Consider the following 19,377-nt stretch of genomic DNA (forward strand, 5'->3'; position numbering starts at 1 on the left):
TACACTGCTACACTGCTACACTGCTATTGCTAATGCTGCAGACACTGCTGCTGCCACAGTCTGCTTCCTCAAACTCCACCGGCCGCACCATCTCTCATCGCTAAACGGGGGCCGCCGGTGCTCCAGGATCGCTGACATGGACACAGGAGAACCCCTCAGCCATCTGCTGCGTCACAGCCCGTCTCTTAACGCACCTCTCATCTCAAATCACAACGCATCATCTCTCTCTGCTCAGCACCCGGGAGGATTGTGACGCGTCAGTCTGCCACTTCCCCCCCTCCAGTTTCACTCCCCCCTGTGTTGTAGTACAATCTCCTCGTTTCCAACCTGCCAGGGCTAGCGGGAGAGAGAGGAAGAGAGAGAGCAAGGGATAGAGAGGGAGATGTTTTGAGTTTGTTAGCACGGAAATGAGAGGACAGTGATTGGTGTTAGTGGTGCGGTGTGTTCCGTCTGCTCTCCAGAGAATCCCAGGTGAGCTGTGTCCTTCTATAAGGTAAGAAGACAAACTGATTACTGATGATTTCTCCTCCTCCCCAAATCCCTAGTTCCCACTCTCCCTTCATCTCTCTCTGCAGGTATGTGTGTGGGTGTGTGTGTGTGTGTGTGTGTGTGTGTGTGTGTGTGTGTGTGTGTGTGTGTGTGTGTGTGTGTGTGTGTGTGTGTGTGTGTGTGTGTGTGTGTGTGTGTGTGTGTGTGGTGCTCAGCCGGAAGACACATCACACACATGCTGTACATTACGTTAGATATGCATGTTTACCATCTAGGGCATGTAGAGAAATAGACGGAGTAGCAGCAGTGCTGTGTGTGGGTGCGTGTATGTGCATCTCTCTGTGTGCGTGTGTGTATGTGTGTGGACCATGATGAGCTCACGTGCTAGCTCCACGCAGGCCCACCTGAGACTATCTATGTGTGATAGTGATTAGGGAGGATGTGACGAGGTTATGTAGACGCAGGGGGGAGGGGTTGTGTGTGGAACACGGTGAGCTGACTCTGGAACTCTGGAAAGCCTCATCTGCAGTTTCTATATAGGTTCTTTACATTGCATTCATTCAGCAAGCACAAACGAGAGCATCTTTAGACTTCTTTCTGCCTCTCTGTCTCTCGCCTCCTCCCTCCCTCCCCCTTCCCTCCCTCCCTCAGTGCTAGAAGGTATGTTTCCATTGTTGTGCTGCGAGGTGCTGATGTTTACCCGTCTGAATGGCTACTCTGTAGCAGTGTTTGCAGCTCACATGTCACGCTGGTCTGAGTGTCCGTCGGACCGAGCGATGCCACTCTCCCATCTGTGTTAACGCCTCACAGAACACTACTGAGGCTGAGAGGCTGTGCCTTGGGCTTTTCTGCAGGGTCATACGACACAACGTACATTCTTGTCTTTCTAAGGAGATGGGAGAAGAGAAATTAACAGGAACGCAGCCGCAGCCCTCCTCCAATGGCTCGATGGTTTAGCCTGGTTGAAGGGCGATAGATATAATAAATATTCATTTCAAATGTATCTATCACCGTTCAACCAGACTAAACCATCGAGCCATGGAGGGGTGCTGCTGCTGCTGCTTTTCTCTTCCCTCTTCTCCTTAGAAAGACCAGAAGAGAACAGGGACTGATTTCAGAAAGAGAATGATGAGGACAAAAAGGGAGGGAAAGCGACGAGGGAAATAAGAGAGGAGTGGATGAGAGAGTCAAGTGGTTAGGAGAGGGAGGAAGAGGGGAAGGCAGAGCGGCCTAAGGAGGAGTGACTGGTTCTACATGCTTAGAGAAATGGGGATCCAAAAGGTTCTTCGGCTGTCCCCATAGAACCCTTTTTGGTTTCAAGTAGAACCCTCTGTGGAAAGAGTTCTTCAGGAACCCATAAGGGTTCTACCTGGAACCAAAAGGGTTCTAATTGAAACAAAAATAGTTCTACCTGGAACCAAAAAGTTTCTTCAAAGGGCCTCTATGCAGAGAGCCAAATGACCATTTTAGGATCCAGAAAGCACCTTTCTTTCTAAGAGTGTAGGGCCTAAGTTGAAGTGGTGCTCTTTTGATAGTGAGTTATGAGGAGGCCATTGTCTGGGTTCAAACCTGAGCCCTTTACACTTCCTGTAATGCTATGAAGCCAGATTTAGACTGTTTGATCTTCCAGATCAGGGGTAGGCAATGCTGTTGTTGGAGTGCCGCAGATACTGCAGGATTTTTCCTCCAACTAGGCACCACACTGAGCTACTAAGTTAATTGATCAGTTCAGCGAATGCCTCAATTCAACCCACCTGTCCTACCTGCAGCACTCCAGGACCAGGGTTGCCTACCCCTGTTCCAGATATTGATCTATCATGTATGCTGCCCCTCCTCCGCCTTACCCTTCCCGGTGGTATATGTGCATATCTTGTTAGTAATCTCTGTTCTGTTTAAGTCAGATCTATAGAGCACAATGGTAGCCTTAGTACTATGATAATGATTCATAATATTGAGACTGTAGGCTCCATTGAAGTGATAACCATTGATGAATATATTATAAACACATTGAATGAATATGTATTTCTATGGTGCTAAGCTACTATGAGAGAGGAGAAGAGAACGGTCACTTCAACCTGGTGTGATAAGTACTACAGCACTTATCTGTCTGGGGGCCGTCGCCTATGCATTCATTAATCTCTGATTCACTGCTACTTTCATAAAAGGAGGAAAATATGTCTGAATCATCATGGAGACAACTTTCTAATAACTAAATAATTCACTCTCGATATTTTGTTATGCAGATTTAGTTGTTCACACACAGCAGCTGTTGTAGTTGGAGTGGTATGTCTCGTAGTAAATGGGGATCATTTACTGTAGGAAGATCAACCACTGCGTCCAGTAGAAAAGCATGGAATGAACCATTAACGGATACAACTGGATAGGTATCATCGCATCACCGGACTACTGCTCCACTTGCTGAAGTTCAAATGCCCACTAAACCCACCGTACCTACTTCAAAGACCCACCCAATCCATCCCACCTTGTTCCAAGCCAACCTATCCTAACTTGCCCTTCAGAAGACTGTCTGTTTCTGGCTCTGCAGGACTAAAGCCAAGCCAAGCCACTCTACAGAATGAGAAGACTTCCTCTAGATGGCCGGCCTCCCAGTCCCTCCCTCTCGTCTGGAGACAGACGTAAATCTATCTTATTATTCCTTTAACAATAATGTCTTCAGACAAGCCCAGCCCAGCCCAGTGTTGAACCTCTTACAGTAGTGTCAGTAAGGCTGAACCTAAGCCAACAGCCATTCTGCCCTGGACCAAAACCTCAACAGAGGCACATTCTGTCAGACACTACATCCAACACTTCAACACTCCTGAAATAGAGGGGAGGTTTTAGTTGTGACGTGTTACGTCTAGTGGATTAGATTACCTTGTTCTTCTTATTGATCCATTGTTGGACTCCTCTCCTTGTTCTGGTTGGCTCTGAACAGTGAGATTTTAACTATAGCTGAGCTGGGTTGCTGGCATTGGTCTAGAGTAGGGAGAGATCCACACTGGAGTTTGTAAGTGTCAGAGTGATTGGTCTGAGTGACCCTGTGTGCTTCTGGCTCCTTAGTCTGGAAGTGCTGGGGAAGCCTGCCAATTTACTCATTAATATGTCAGAGTTTTTATCCTCCATCTTCATCCAAATCAGAGCCAAGTTCTCTCGGTACTAATCAGAGGGAGGAGGTGGAGGTGAGACCTGGGCCTCTGGTCGGCTGGCTGGATGGTTAGCTGACTGACTGGCTGAATGGCTGGATCTAGATGGACAAAGGGTTGTATAACTCACACAACCTATAGATAGATACATGTGGGAGGGATGGATGGAAGGATTGAGGGGCAGAGGGATTGAGGGGCAGAGGGAATGAGGGACAGAGGTATGGACGGATGGAGGAATGGAGGGTGGAAAAACAGAGGGATTAAGGCATGGAGGGACAGGTCAGGGCACAGTTCTGTTTTTGTGGACAGCTGTAAAGGGTCTGGTTTGCTCTATTTGAATTTGTGTTTTATTCTAGTCAGGCTTATTAACCAATGATTTATACACTAGATGTCAGATGGGGGCACTGTGTTGAAGCCATCGTGCCTCCATCTTGGTACTCCCTCACTGTTGTAAAAAAGTACTTTGGAAGTTATAGGAATACGTTTAGTAATGTCTACATTTGTTTTTGTCACATTTATTCTGTTACAGACACCTTAATAAATACATATAATACTTCAATACATGTAATTTAGTCCTTGAAACATTTCATTGAAATACTGTAGAATTCCATTAATTCCTATGGAGGAATGCTCCTACCTGGGTGTGCCAATATGGCCGACCGGTGGCTTCAAAGCCTCTCAATGGCCAATACATAGCAATCGGCAATCCAGGGTTTATATACATCATTCTTATCAACCCAGCTGTGGCATAGATACTGTAGTTTAGTGGATTGGGAAAAATTTAGAAAATCACCTACCTTTCCCAAAGCCTAACCCAATGCCCAGTCTTACTGTATCTGAACCTCTTTTCCCCATCACTAACTATAGCCCAGCCTCATCTTGTATCTCTATAGATGGCTATAGCTACTTTCCTCTCTGAGAGATGGTTTTAAACCACAGCAACCAACATCTTCTATTCCAATAACTCAACAGTGCTACGATCAGTTTCTAGCAAAACCCATTTGACATAAATACCTTATTGTGAATAATAAACCCAATATATACAGTCATTGTAATGAACACAGCTCCTCTGGCTATGAGCAGTCACTGTGATGTAACAAACACTGCTCCTCTGGCTATGAGCAGTCACCGTGATGCAATGAACACATCTCCTCTGGCTATGAGCAGTCACTGTTATGTCATGAACACGGCTCCTCTGGCTATGAGCAGTCACTGTGATGTAACGAACACAGCTCCTCTGGCTATGAGCAGTCACTGTGATGTAACAAACACAGCTCCTATGGATATGAGCAGTCACTGTTATGTCATGAACACGGCTCCTCTGGCTATGAGCAGTCACTGTTATGTCATGAACACAGCTCCTCTGGCTATGAGCAGTCACTGTAATGTAACAAACATAGCTCCTATGGCTATGAGCAGTCACTGTGATGTAACAAACACAGCTCCTATGGATATGAGCAGTCACTGTTATGTCATGAACACGGCTCCTCTGGCTATGAGCAGTCACTGTTATGTCATGAACACGGCTCCTCTGGCTATGAGCAGTCACTGTGATGTAACAAACACAGCTCCTCTGGCTATGAGCAGTCACTGTGATGCAATGAACACAGCTTCTCTGGCTATGAGCAGTCACTGTTATGTCATGAACACAGCTCCTCTGGCTATGAGCAGTCACTGTAATGTAACAAACATAGCTCCTATGGCTATGAGCAGTCACTGATGCAACGAACACAGCTCCTCTGGCTATGAGCAGTCACTGTAATGTAACAAACACAGCTCCTATGTCTATGAGCAGTCACTGTGATGCAACGAACACAGCTCCTCTGGCTATGAGCAGTCACTGTAATGTAACAAACACAGCTCCTATGTCTATGAGCAGTCACTGTGATGCAACGAACACAGCTCCTCTGGCTATGAGCAGTCACTGTGATGTAACACACACATCTCCTCTGGCTATGAGCAGTCACTGTGATGCAATGAACACAGCTCCTCTGGCTATGAGCAGTCACTGTGATGCAACGAACACAGCTCCTCTGGCTATGAGCAGTCATTGTTATGTCATGAACACAGCTCCTCTGGCTATGAGCAGTCACTGTGATGCAATGAACGCAGCTCCTCTGGCTATGAGCAGTCACTGTTATGTCATGAACACAGCTCCTCTGGCTATGAGCAGTCACTGTAATGTAACACACACAGCTCCTCTGGCTATGAGCAGTCACTGTAATGTAACGAACACAGCTCCTATGGCTATGAGCAGTCACTGATGCAACGAACACAGCTCCTCTGGCTATGAGCAGTCACTGTAATGTAACAAACACAGCTCCTATGTCTATGAGCAGTCACTGTGATGCAACGAACACAGCTCCTCTGGCTATGAGCAGTCACTGTGATGTAACACACACAGCTCCTCTGGCTATGAGCAGTCACTGTGATGCAATGAACACAGCTCCCCTGGCTATGAGCAGTCACTGTGATGTAACACACACAGCTCCTCTGGCTATGAGCAGTCACTGTGATGCAATGAACACAGCTCCTCTGGCTATGAGCAGTCACTGTGATGCAACGAACACAGCTCCTCTGGCTATGAGCAGTCATTGTTATGTCATGAACACAGCTCCTCTGGCTATGAGCAGTCACTGTGATGCAATGAACGCAGCTCCTCTGGCTATGAGCAGTCACTGTTATGTCATGAACACAGCTCCTCTGGCTATGAGCAGTCACTGTAATGTAACACACACAGCTCCTCTGGCTATGAGCAGTCACTGTAATGTAACAAACACAGCTCCTATGGCTATGAGCAGTCACTGATGCAACGAACACAGCTCCTCTGGCTATGAGCAGTCACTGTAATGTAACAAACACAGCTCCTATGTCTATGAGCAGTCACTGTGATGCAACGAACACAGCTCCTCTGGCTATGAGCAGTCACTGTGATGTAACACACACAGCTCCTCTGGCTATGAGCAGTCACTGTGATGCAATGAACACAGCTCCTCTGGCTATGAGCAGTCACTGTGATGCAACGAACACAGCTCCTCTGGCTATGAGCAGTCATTGTTATGTCATGAACACAGCTCCTCTGGCTATGAGCAGTCACTGTGATGCAATGAACGCAGCTCCTCTGGCTATGAGCAGTCACTGTTATGTCATGAACACAGCTCCTCTGGCTATGAGCAGTCACTGTTATGTCATAAACACAGCTCCTCTGGCTATGATCAGTCACTGTAATGTAACGAACACAGCTCCTCTTGCTATGAGCAGTCAATGTGATATAATGAACACAGCTCCTCTGGCTATGATCAGTCACTGTGATGTAACGAACACAGCTCCTCTGGCTATGAGCAGTCACTGTGATGTAACGAACACAGCTCCTCTGGCTATGATCAGTCACTGTGATGTAACGAACACAGCTCTTCTTGATATGGGCGGTCACTGTGATGTAACAAACACAGCTCTTCTGGCTATGGGCAGTCACTGTGATGTAACTAACACAGCTCTTCTGGCTATGGGCAGTCACTGTGATATAACGAACACAGCTCCTCTGGCTATGAGCAGTCACTGTGATGTAACGAACACAGCTCTTCTTGATATGGGCAGTCACTGTGATGTAACTAACACAGCTCTTCTGGCTATGGGCAGTCACTGTGATGTAACTAACACAGCTCTTCTGGCTATGGGCAGTCACTGTTATGTAACGAACACAGCTCTTCTTGATATGAGCAGTCACTGTGATGTAACTAACACAGCTCTTCTGGCTATGGGCAGTCACTGTGATGTAACTAACACAGCTCTTCTGGCTATGGGCAGTCACTGTGATGTAACTAACACAGCTCTTCTGGCTATGGGCAGTCACTGTGATGTAACTAACACAGCTCTTCTGGCTATGGGCAGTCACTGTGATGTAACTAACACAGCTCTTCTGGCTATGGGCAGTCACTGTTATGTGTGCTGCAGTGCTGCAGTGTTGTGTTGTTTTCTGGGACATGGTTTGTGTTATTTTCCAGAGGGTGTGTTTATCTCATGGCACTGCGTCTCTAATGATGGCCACAGATCTGGGACAATGAACGAAGGAGTGGTCCGTCTGCTCGGCTGTCTGAATATTTTATACAACCATTGATGTTAGTTAATTAGGAGTTGGTTGGGAAGTGAAACTCATCTCACTAAATATCTGTAGGCTTAGATTATAAGTAGAGACACTCTCTCAATAAATATCTGAAGGCTGACATTGTAACATTATAATATGGTATAAGAGCTGTATTATATAATATAGGGCCAGAGCTAAACAGAGCAAAACATTTCAATTTTTATTATGTTGAACTATTATTAAGTTACCACAAAGTGCCACTTACAGCAAGTTCAGGAAGTGCCTCTTTATCATTTACAGTAATTTCAGGAAGTGCCTCTTTACCACTTACAGTAATTTCTTAATAACAAGTAAATACAAAGCATTTCTGCTCTTTCCACTGCTGTCTCTGAGACAGTGGCCCATAGCAACGGCAGGTAGAGTGTATCCTGATCCCCCTTTGACAGCCCGTCTGACCTCATTGGAAGTGGGAATGAATGTCACACCTTCCTACATCCTTCCTTCCTCATGCAGCCCATCACCCATTGATCTCTCGCTCTCCTGATCTCCTGGCCTCCTTTAAGAACCGCCCTCTCTCCATCCTCACACCGCTCTATAATAGGCCCTACATATATATACAAGCAGTGCCTTGAGGAGGTGGAGAAGACTGAGAGGGGTGTCACATCACAAAGAAAGATGGGAGAGCGAGAAAGAGAGAGAGAGACTGACTTCAAAGGATTGACCTAGTTAGTGTCAGATGTGCGCATCACACACATCATTCATTTACCATTCAGGAATACTGACAACAATAGCAACAAGCTCTAAATAGTGATGGAGAGAGGGTAAGGCATTTTTTCCACACTTTTTCCTATCGTCTCGCAGCGTCTCTGGCTACCATATTGGCCCTTTGTCTCTCCGTGTGAAAAGGAAATGCACCTTTACACTGTGGCAGGAGGGCCGTGAATGAGGACTAAACCTCTGTTGTCTCTGGTCTGTCTGACTGGGTAAGCATTACAGATAATAGGATAAGTAGTGATGATGGGAGGGATGTTGCCAGATGCATTACCTTTGACCTCCCCTTAGCACTACCGTACATCCTCTAATACAGTCTTCCCCAGATCTCCACTGTACATCTTCTAATATTCTCCTCAACCAAGATTTCATTGTGTAACTGAACTACTACGGTACATTCTCTCATAATCTATCTAGCTCATATTGTATTGTAACTAAACCATTACTGTACATTCTCTAATAATCTATCTAGCTCATATTGTATTGTAACTAAACCACTACTGTACATTCTCTAATAATCTATCTAGCTCATATTGTAGTGTAGCTGAACCACTACCATACATTCTCTAATAATATATCTAGCTCATATTGTCGTGTAGCTGAACCACTACCGTACATTCTGTGGTGGTTAATTTATTTACTATCAAATGAGGAGAGACAAACGTATCACACAAGTCAGAGTTATACTTAAACTGAGTCTTTATTGACGTATTAATAAGGGAGCAGGTCAATACAACAAACACATATAAAGTGAATCGATTGAGTGCTCTACGATAATGATGGCTGGTTGACGAATCACCCTCAGATGCTTAGTTGAGAGCCCCGAGACAAAAGTACAAAGGTCTTTTATAGCCAAGATACACCCCTTTCTGTCTACATGACGAACAACAGATGTATGGAATGGGTCACAAGGTTAAGATTTGTATGAAAGATACTTATAATTCACAGCAGACAGTATCTGCTGTAAAAACTGTTTTCTTTGTGTAGAGACCAGGGTCTGGCCCTGGGGTCATCTCTCCCTGGTACCATATAGAACAGAAACATTAACTCATGCTCTGGAATGTGGTATCCCCAAAGACATCGTACATCTTCCAGAGGCCCATCCTCAGTATAACACACACAGATGAGTCTTCTAACAATCCCTTATTCTGTTGCATAAAACAACCATTTGATGCAATAAAAGTATTATAACATCCTCTTGCAATTCTGCTCTCACATTTCTCTAATAATCTATCTAGCTCATATTGTAGTGTAACTGAACCACTACCGTACATTCTCTAATAATCTATCTATCTCATATTGTATTGTAACTGAACCACTACCGTACATTCTCTAATAATCTATCTAGCTCATATTGTAGTGTAACTAAACCACATTCTCTAATAATCTATATATCACATATTGTATTGTAACTAAACCACTACCGTACATTCTCTAATAATCTATCTAGCTCATATTGTATTGTAACTAAACCACTACCTTACATTCTCTAATAATCTTGCAGCTCATATATCATAGTGAGACTGTCCTATCTGGGTTAGGGTGACAGAGACTAATTCAGGGTGTCATACTAGGTAAACTACAGACAGTATGCCCTGCCTACAGCTATGATGTAATGATAGCATGCAAACATATTTGTTTGCACATGTCACAACCATAGACGCTGATTGTGTGTGTGTCTGCCAGCCAGTCTGTTCTCTCCACAGAGTCCAGAGAGGCTCATAGAGTCTTGCTCTGACATTGTTGGGAGGTCAGGAAGGGAAGTGGGATGTGATGTGGGCTGGGGAATGGGAGGAACTGGTAGAGAGAGGATGTAATGCAGTAAGTATGTGTGTGTGTGTGTGTGTGTGTGTGTGTGTGTGTGTGTGTGTGTGTGCACGTGCACGTGCATTTACACAAGCATCTGATATAAGGTCTTGTACATTGCTGTTGATGTTATTTTTGCATTAATTACTGTTATAATGTTTTGTTTGGGACATATGGGTTATGTCGTTGTGTTGTTGTCGAGATTTACTCTGCATGCATTAGTGCATTAGTGTTGCACTGTATGCCAATACGTATGTACTTTTTCCAATACTAGAACATGTAAAATGCTTTGGTACTAGAATTGTAGTTTCGGTACTTCTGTCAAATGTGTCTCAAGGATCAAGCCTGTCTATCAGCGCAGTCAACCCCCCCCCCCCCCCCCCCCCCCCCCACTCATGCTGCACAGAAGTTAACACAAAGGAATGTGACACAGCATGTAGACATTTTGAAACTGTTAATTACTGTTCGTAAAACAATGTCTATACAGGCTAGAACACTTTACAATGCAAGAAGATACGGGTAGCTTCCAGCTTTAGGCTAACTTTCCTTTCTAGCTGACTGACAGCTAAAGGGGCTCCCGAGTGGTGCAGTGGTCTAATGCACTGCATCTCAGTGCAAGAGGCGTCGCTACAGACCTGGTTCTTGGTCGCTGTAGACCGTCGCTTTAGGCCGTCGGTGTAGCCCGTCGTTCACTACACTAATACTTTTATTATCACTACCCTAATACTTTTATTATCACTACCCTAATACTTTTATTATCACTACCCTAGGTCTTTTATTATCACTACCCTAATACTTTTATTATCACTACCCTAATACTTTTATTATCACTAACCTAGTACTTGTGATAATATGCTAACTATAACACCAAATATGCTGATTTCAAAGCTGATTGACACCAAAAACGTTCGGTCTCTCTCTCACCTCTCTTCTAAAGATATCTTGCCTCGTGAATGATGTCATTACTGATTAAAGAGACAGCTGACATTTCTTTAAATAAGCTTCTTCCATGCAAATGTTGTTGATCAATACAACAAATAAGTCCCAAATGGAAGGCATACAGATTGTTTGATATCTGTAGCCCCATGAAATCAGCCCCCAAAAAGCTAAATAACTCAATGCATGTGCACACTCCTATTGAATATGCATTCACCTGTATTGTGGATAGGCCAAGGCTACATTTTGATTTACCCCGTTTATCAATAGAGATTTACCATTCAAATAAATGATTACCATAGTTAGGTTGATAAAAACAAAGTTAAATTGATTGTTTAATTTATTCTCTAGTGACGTAAAAAATTCAAATCATGATGTTGAACTCAAAGATACCCAATGATTGAACAGAGCAGTAGCTGAGTTCATCTGTCTGGATGAAGTGCCATTCTGTGACTTTGGCTAATATGCTGTCTTGTTTTGCTGTGGTATCATTTTGGTATTGAGTATCTTGATGGTATTGAGTATCTTGATGGTATTGAGTATCTTGATGGTATTGAGTATCTAGATGGTATTGAGTATCTTGATGGTATTGAGTGTCTTGATGGTATTGTGTATTGTGATACTAAATGTAGTATTATCTAAAATAAGGACACACGACAACGAGGTTCTAGCTCCAGCATGTTTACTAACCTCACATGTCATACCTAGGTACGGATACCCCCTAGGGACATCCTACTACATCTTCCCCTCTCCCATGAACAAGAACTCAACATGCATAACCACTGAAGCATAACTGAAATGCAATTTGCAAACCAGTATTATTCTCTAACATGCTACTTCACATCCTGAAACAGTATGAAAGCATTAAATGACACAGTATGAACATTAACTTAGTCTCTTTTTGCTGGGTAGATAAGCGTAATTTTGGCAGCTCTGTTGCTGTCATTGGCTCCGGATGACAAGGTTGACATTTTGTACAGACCTCACACTGGGCCACCAGCTTGACAATCTGAGTACTCAGACCAAGCCACCACACCGACTGTTGAGCCCTCAGTCTGCATTTGGTTATCCCCATGTGTCCCTCATGCACTCTGTCTAGCATTCCTGGTTGTAGAATCTCTGGGATAACTGTCCGTTGTCCTTTCAGGAGAAGGTCTCTTCAGGAGAAGGACACCTGTACCTCATCCTCTAGACAATGCTCCTCTTCTGATAATGGACGTTTAATTGGGGCCCTGGAGAGTGCATCTGCTGTGATCAGTGCCTTCCTTGGCACATACATCATCTTGTAGGTGAACCACAGTAATCTGAGGCGGAAGCGCAGAACTCTGGGAGGCAAGTCGTCCAGTGCTTTTGTCCCTAACAGAGCCAACAGTGGTTTGTGGTCAGTCTCTGCTGTAAACTGCAGGCCAATAAGGTATTGGCTGAGCCTTTCACATGCCCATGTGATAGTAAACGCCTCCTTCTCCACTTGTGCATACCTTTGCTCTGTGTCGGATAAGCTTTGGGAGATGTATAGTATGCTATTGAACGTCACTCCATGTTGTCCTGCATCTGTGTGAGGACCACCCTAGCCCAAAGGATGATGCATCTGCTGATACCTCTGTCTTAGCGTGGGGACGGTACTGGGCCAGCACTCTCTGTGATGCCAGGTCCTCTTTGATTTTGTCAAACGCCACCTGTTGCACGTGACCCCATGACCAGTCATTCTCTTTAGCTAGTAAGTCTCTCAGGGGTTTGGTTGTATCTGAAAACTGTGGGAGGAACCTACATATAGTGGCCATGCCTAAGAAGGTCCTGACTTCAGCCACATTCTGGGGTATGGGCATATCTGTGATGGCGCTGATCTTCTGATCTTCTGATCTTCGCTCTATTCCAGCTGCACTGATTGTGTGTCCCAAGAACAATAATAGGCACCCGGCGGGGGGTGGTAAGGGCATAGGGGACAGCATCCTCTTTCAGCTGGATTTTGTGGTCACCTTCTATCCTTCCTAGACCAGAAAACACTTTTGGGAATTTATTTTTGAAAAGCTCACCTGGGTCCTCCATTTCGCTCACTCTCTCAATGAGTTGCAATGCTTCAATTGCTGGCAGCCCCAGCAACGGTCTGGCCAGAGAGTCAATGACGAAGACAGGCTGGATGGCACTTTTGTCTTTACTCTCCAGTTTAATCACCAAGTGCCCTACCACTGGTAAAATCGTATTACTGGGCCCGTACAGTTTTTTGTTTGTTGAGAGCAAAGGGCCATCTCTGCTATAGCTATACAGCCTAGTTGGGATAGCTGTCACTGCTGCCCCAGTGTCTAGTTTAAATGACACAACCTCCCCATTGAGTTTAATGTCTGAATGCCAGCCAGTATTGTTTTCCTTTACTTCTCCCAGAAAGATGCTGTCCTGCTGTACCTCCTCTGAAACCTCATGCATTTGCTTTAATCGACAGACAGCTGAAAAGTGTCCTCCCCTGTGACATTTCCTGCATTCCAAATCCTTTGTTGGGCAATCTTTCCATCTGTGGAAAGGGGATTTCCCACATTTGTGACAAACACTTGAACTAGCTACTGGTGCTGTCTGTGATTGTTTTCTCCAGGTCTGTCTCTGTTCTGTGTTCCCCTCCGTTTTTTTTAGCTCGGTATGAAAATGCATTTATTTCCTCACTCTTTTCGCTCTGCAAGGAGCTGCTGTTGCGCAGCATCGTCTGCTGTCTTTTTACTGTCTCACTCTGCCTAACCTGGTTTACAGCTTTGGACAAGGTAAACTGGGAATCAAACTGTAACTTTTCAGAAAGTTATATATTTATTATTCCGACTACAATCCGATCTCGGATCAGCTCTTCCCTGAGCGTACCAAACTGACAATGTTCTGCTAGTTTGTGAACAGCTGTGCTAAAACTGTCGGTGGTTTCACCCTTCTCCTGTTTGCGCATATTAAACCGAGCTCTCTCAAATATAATGTTGTCTCCCTACAAAATGCATTTCAAAACAGTCTTTAACAGCACTGTAGTTCAGTTTCTCTTCCTCAGTCAACGTTGAAGCATTTAATATATCCTCGGCTTCATCACCCATAGAGTAGATCAGTGTATTAACTTGAAATGCCACATTTCAAACGTTTAAGCCTGATGCTACCCTGTACCTTTCAAAGGGCCCGATCCATTTCAGCCAGTTTTGAATGTCCATACAATCAAAATTCTCTAGGGGACTAATGCGAAATCCATCAGCACTAGCCACTGGCTTGTCCGTGTTTGCGCCAGAGCCCGTGGAGTCGCAAACCCTGAAATCCCGCCAGTTTCTTCCTCTTGCAACATGTTGCTTAGCAGTAACTTAGTCCTTTCTCGTTAGCTAGCAAAATAATTATATGCGCTGTTTTATCTCCAACACTGTGCCCTCCCTGCTTTGAAACAGCCTGAATGTATGATTTACTTGGTACGTCCTTCACATTTATGTGATTATTAAAACCACTTCTGACACCATGTAGTATTATCTAAAATAAGGACGCACGACAACGAGGTTCTAGCTCCAGCATGTTTACTAACCTAACCCTCGCATGTCATACCTAGGTACGGATACCCCCAAGGGACATCCTTCTACACTAAAAATTATGATTTGTTGTTTGTTCCCTGTCAGAAGCCCAACTGTGTAACGTGACTAATCCTAACCTGGGTGAGAGAGCTACTCTGCTCTGAGAGCTGCAAGGTGACTCTTCTGCAGCCTGGTCATTGTATATATGTAGTGATTAGAGTAGCAGCTTGTTGGGGAGTCCAGTACTAAATATTTAATCTGAAAGGTAGGCTGTGGCACAACAGGACACGCTGCCTGGTCCTTTTTTTGCCCAGGGAACAAACACACTCTTTGGCGGCTGTGGAGTAGCCGGTAGGTTGCATTGTGTTTAGAGGAAATGCGTGTGTATGTGTGTGTTTGTGTGCGCATATGTGCACTTGTGTGTACTTGTGTGTGTGTGAGTGTGTGAGTAGGCACAGCAGCAATGGGATGTGAAAGAGGCAGCAGCAGAAACAGAGTAGTATGGTTTCTGTGTTTTGATCAGAGGGATATGGAGATAAAGACCTTCTAACAGAGAGAAGTAGCACTGGGACTCCACAGGGAGGGAGAGATGGAGACAGACAGAGAGATTACATGAAGGTAGATCTAGAGGAGGAGGGGAGTTGGTGGGGGGAAGGGGGGTAATATTGGTCCGAACAGCAGTAAATGCAGATGTAATAATTTTCCTCACTTTCATTTTCGCTCACCCTCTTTCTCCTTTCACTCCTCCCTCTCTCTCGGTTCCTCTCTCCTCTCAGATATGTGTCACAAAGATGTCCACACGCAGCGGCCAGGGAAAGGACTCGGTCATCACGCCCCTGGACACCATCCCTGAGGACAGGAAGGTAAGGGTTCAGCGGACACAGAGCGGTTTCGACGCCTTCGAGAAACCCGCCAGCCAGGTGAAGAGGGTGCACTCAGAGAACAATGCCTGTATCTCCTCCAAGGCCTCCTCTACTGGGAAAGAGTCGCCCAAACTGCGCCGACACTCCAGCCCCAGCTCTGTAAGTCTATACAGTAGCCTACACACTGTATGCTACATACTGTATATAAAATACACAGCACAGTCTATAGTATACACAGTCTGTATACTCACTGAACAGCAGGGATCATTATTAATAATGATAATTACATAATTACAAATATTTTGTGGACTGTAAATTGATCACAAGAAGCCCAAACAGATATAATGTTTGACTAAAACGTGGGAATACATGGCAACAGATGTATTAAATAAAATTCACTTGGAGCTGTTTTCCTGGTCTTTTATGTCCAACATTTTTTTATATATTTTTTAAAATAATTGTTGTTGATTTCTTGCTCTGAAAACTTGGGGGTCAAATGAAACCACCCACGAGCCAAATTCGGCCCACAGGTCGCCAGTTGGGAAACACGGCAATCGATAGTATACAGTACAGACTATAAGCCTGCAGTACATTATACTGGTTGGCGCGACTATAGTACACATTGGTTGAAGCTCAATGTTAAATTCATATCTCCCTACCATCACATGTAAGCCAATATGACACCCTCCCCGCTTCTCGTATTGCTCTCATGTGCACATTTCTGCCCAATAAAAACCAACGATGTGCCTCTTTTCTGGAGCATTTTTGACAATGCTAACATCTTTTCAGCCGAATCTCAGAGTTCTAAAACCGGGTGCAACTTGGTTGCTACGCAACAGTAGCAGCTAACTATGAGAATGCTTGTAGCTGCAGCTAGCTAGCTTACACCAGTTGGATAAGAAGCAAAAGGAAGGTAGCTAGCTAGCTTACACCAGTTGGATAAGAAGCAAAAGGAAGGTAGCTAGCTAGCTTACACCAGTTGGATAAAAAGCAAAAGGAAGGTAGCTAGCTAGCTTACACCAGTTGGATAAGAAGCAAAAAGGAAGGTAGCTAGCTAGCTTACACCAGTTGGATAAGAAGCAAAAGGAAGGTAGATAGCTTTGCTATGACTGAACACTTGTGTGTAATCAACTTTGGGAAAACTCCCACACTTTTTATTTATAATACATGCACACGCCAGAACAAACGTGTCGCTGTTAGAAAATCCATAGCAAATTATATCCCTTAGCTTATTCATTAATTTAATCCGCACCCTCCTCTGTCAATGCTATTTTCTTCTTGTCATTATAATCCAAATTTGTGCTTACTGATCAACACAGTGTCAAGTTACTTTTCAATGTGTTCCTGAAAACCTGAAGTCGCCGTTCACAAGTAAAAGGTAGCAGGGGTGCAGGTTGCACACAAAGCATCCAGGTAAAACAACAACCTCATAAGGATCATTGCTTGCTTCCACGACCTGTGTGAAGTCAAAATAAAATGGCACGTTTGCTATCTTGGTTAGTTATGTGATAAAATGTAACTGTTTTCAAGGAAGAGAAATAAACGTTCAACCAGTACTGAGTGAATGAACAAAAACATTTTGGAAGGAAAATGTGCTGTGTGCTGTCATCATTTATATAGTGTCGCTTAGCATCACCACGCTGGGGTTTGAAGGTCCTGGGTTCACCTACCGGAGGGGCTATTTTGGCCATTCTCTTTCGTGTTTAGTTTTTGAGCCCCCCCCCCCCCCCCTTTCCCATTACACACTCACACACTGGTGTGCACACGTACGCACAATGTGTGATTACTTTCATTTATTTGGTGTTTCTTAAAAGAGCCTTTGGGTTCGTTCGGCATCGTTGAGTGGCAAGGTACAGAGAGTGTGACGCATACTAGTACTGGTGCGCGCGTCTTACTTCTACAGAGGGGAGAACAGTGGAGAGACCAGCTCTCAAACTCTCGAAGAAGACGTCATTGCCCTCATCTGTCAGATGCATGCCATCCCTACGTTACAAATACATGCGATAAGTTGCACAGGTTGTAAACGATTCCTTTTCAGGCACCACTTTCTGTCATTTGAGAAGCTAAGAAATTCTTCAAGCTGGCCCACGTTGAGCTGACAAACGACTTACGCATATTCATAATCACACAGTACATCACACACTATCAATAGTAGTTATGTATGTTCTGTTCCAGATCTGTGAGTACGCCCATATAATTTCATATTTATACTGTCATTTATATATGTGGGAATGTGTGCTATTTTACTGGAGTTGGACAGCTGTGTACAACATTACTAAAAACATTTGTAGCTAAAGGATTTAGAGCACCTATCCAATGTTAGATTTATAAATATTTATTCTTAAAAGTATTTTGTACTTTTTTGTTACAGGTGTTTGTCTCTCAGCAGTTTGTCATTTGTCACAGTGTTTGTATCAGGAGTTACTAAAATTGCTATTGACGAGCCACAGGGTCATACATGCCTTTTTGTTCATAGAGACCTGAAATAGTAGAATCAGGTGTGGTAGAACTGGGCTTGAACAAGACAGCCTGCATAACCCTGTAGCTATTCAAGCGCTATTGTGGCCATCCCTGAATTGTAAGTGCAAAGTTTACTATGTCTGATGAATGTATGTTTGATTGTAAATTGTTTATTTTGTAATAACTCACTGTTGTTTACAGGTAGTGCAGTACTAGGCCTTTCTTCAGAAAACATTTTCATTTAAATAGTTAATGGGTACATGTTGATTATTTTGTGTATTTTCCAGGAGCTTTCTCCATTGTCCAAGAGATCAGGGTAAACATTTCCTGTTTATGCCATATTGGCTTAAATGGGCTTCAGTTTTTTTGCTTCTCTCTAGAAATGCAACTGTTAATATTAAATAAATACTAATAACTACATTTGTTTCTGTTGCCATTTGTCATTATTGTGTACTTTTACTTGTATTGCTGTGTTTTGCTCCAGCACACATTGTCTTAGTGTGGGGTGCAATACATGACCTTGAATGCGGTACAAATCACATCATTGTGGAAGCACCTCCTGTAAGAGTGTGAACTAGGCTGTTTGAGAAGGTTTGAATCCTTAGCAACCTGCATACACATTGTTGAAAGTACAATTGACCAACATAGCTACTGTAGTCGGTCAAAGTGGTGTGCTGGAAAACCTTGGTAGAGTATGGGTGAAGTATGCATTGTGGTGCTCGTGAATTTCAGACCAATGCCTACTTCTCACTTAAAACATAGTTGTTTTGTTTTTAAATGTATACAATACACTGTGCAGTCACTAATATACAGCACACAATGCTATAGCAATAACATCAGACAATAATGGGAGAGAAAATTCTGTATTATTATTCTGTATTTGCTAGTGTTTTGCTAGTGTTTTGTTTTGGCATTTAAAACTAGATTTAGATGGATGTGAGGGTGCATCCGGGTGGGTGTCACCGAAATCATCCGCTTTTCAGGAGAAAAGCAGGGAAGAGGCGAAGCCTCAAAACGGATGCTTCAGTTTTCATCCGAGCTCCCTCAGGCGCTTCTTTTACGCCTGCTACATTAGGCTAAGATTGATGATCTGAAAATGAGAAAACAAGCTAACTGGAATGTCTTTTCCATTTGGTGGCTAATTGAATGTTGTTACCAGAAGACCTGTATTGCTTAATCATGTAGATGAGAAATGTTACAAATCGTGTCTTCAATGTATTTTCATTTAGCTCAATTATTATTATTGTGCACACACAATAAGATGTAATAACTATTACATTATTCTTGAATGATTGTCTGTCGGCATTTCTGTA

General features: G+C 43.8%; 1 protein-coding gene across 3 annotated transcripts in view; it reads left to right on the forward strand.

The window, feature by feature from the left end:
- The window catches only part of LOC139423715 (cyclin-dependent kinase 14), a 229,164-nt gene that overhangs the window by 39,977 nt on the left and 169,810 nt on the right, over positions 1-19,377 (forward strand). For 2 of the 3 annotated variants that reach the window (XM_071175337.1, XM_071175331.1), the window contains exon 3: positions 15,518-15,763. In XM_071175337.1, the coding sequence (XP_071031438.1) occupies positions 15,518-15,763 (246 nt within the window). Of the gene's footprint in view, positions 1-315; positions 494-15,517; positions 15,764-19,377 lie in introns of those variants that run through there. The other variant, XM_071175343.1, reaches the window with a different exon arrangement.

The sequence above is a fragment of the Oncorhynchus clarkii genome, chromosome 2 (genome assembly GCF_045791955.1).
Source record: "Oncorhynchus clarkii lewisi isolate Uvic-CL-2024 chromosome 2, UVic_Ocla_1.0, whole genome shotgun sequence".
NCBI lineage: Eukaryota > Metazoa > Chordata > Actinopteri > Salmoniformes > Salmonidae > Oncorhynchus > Oncorhynchus clarkii.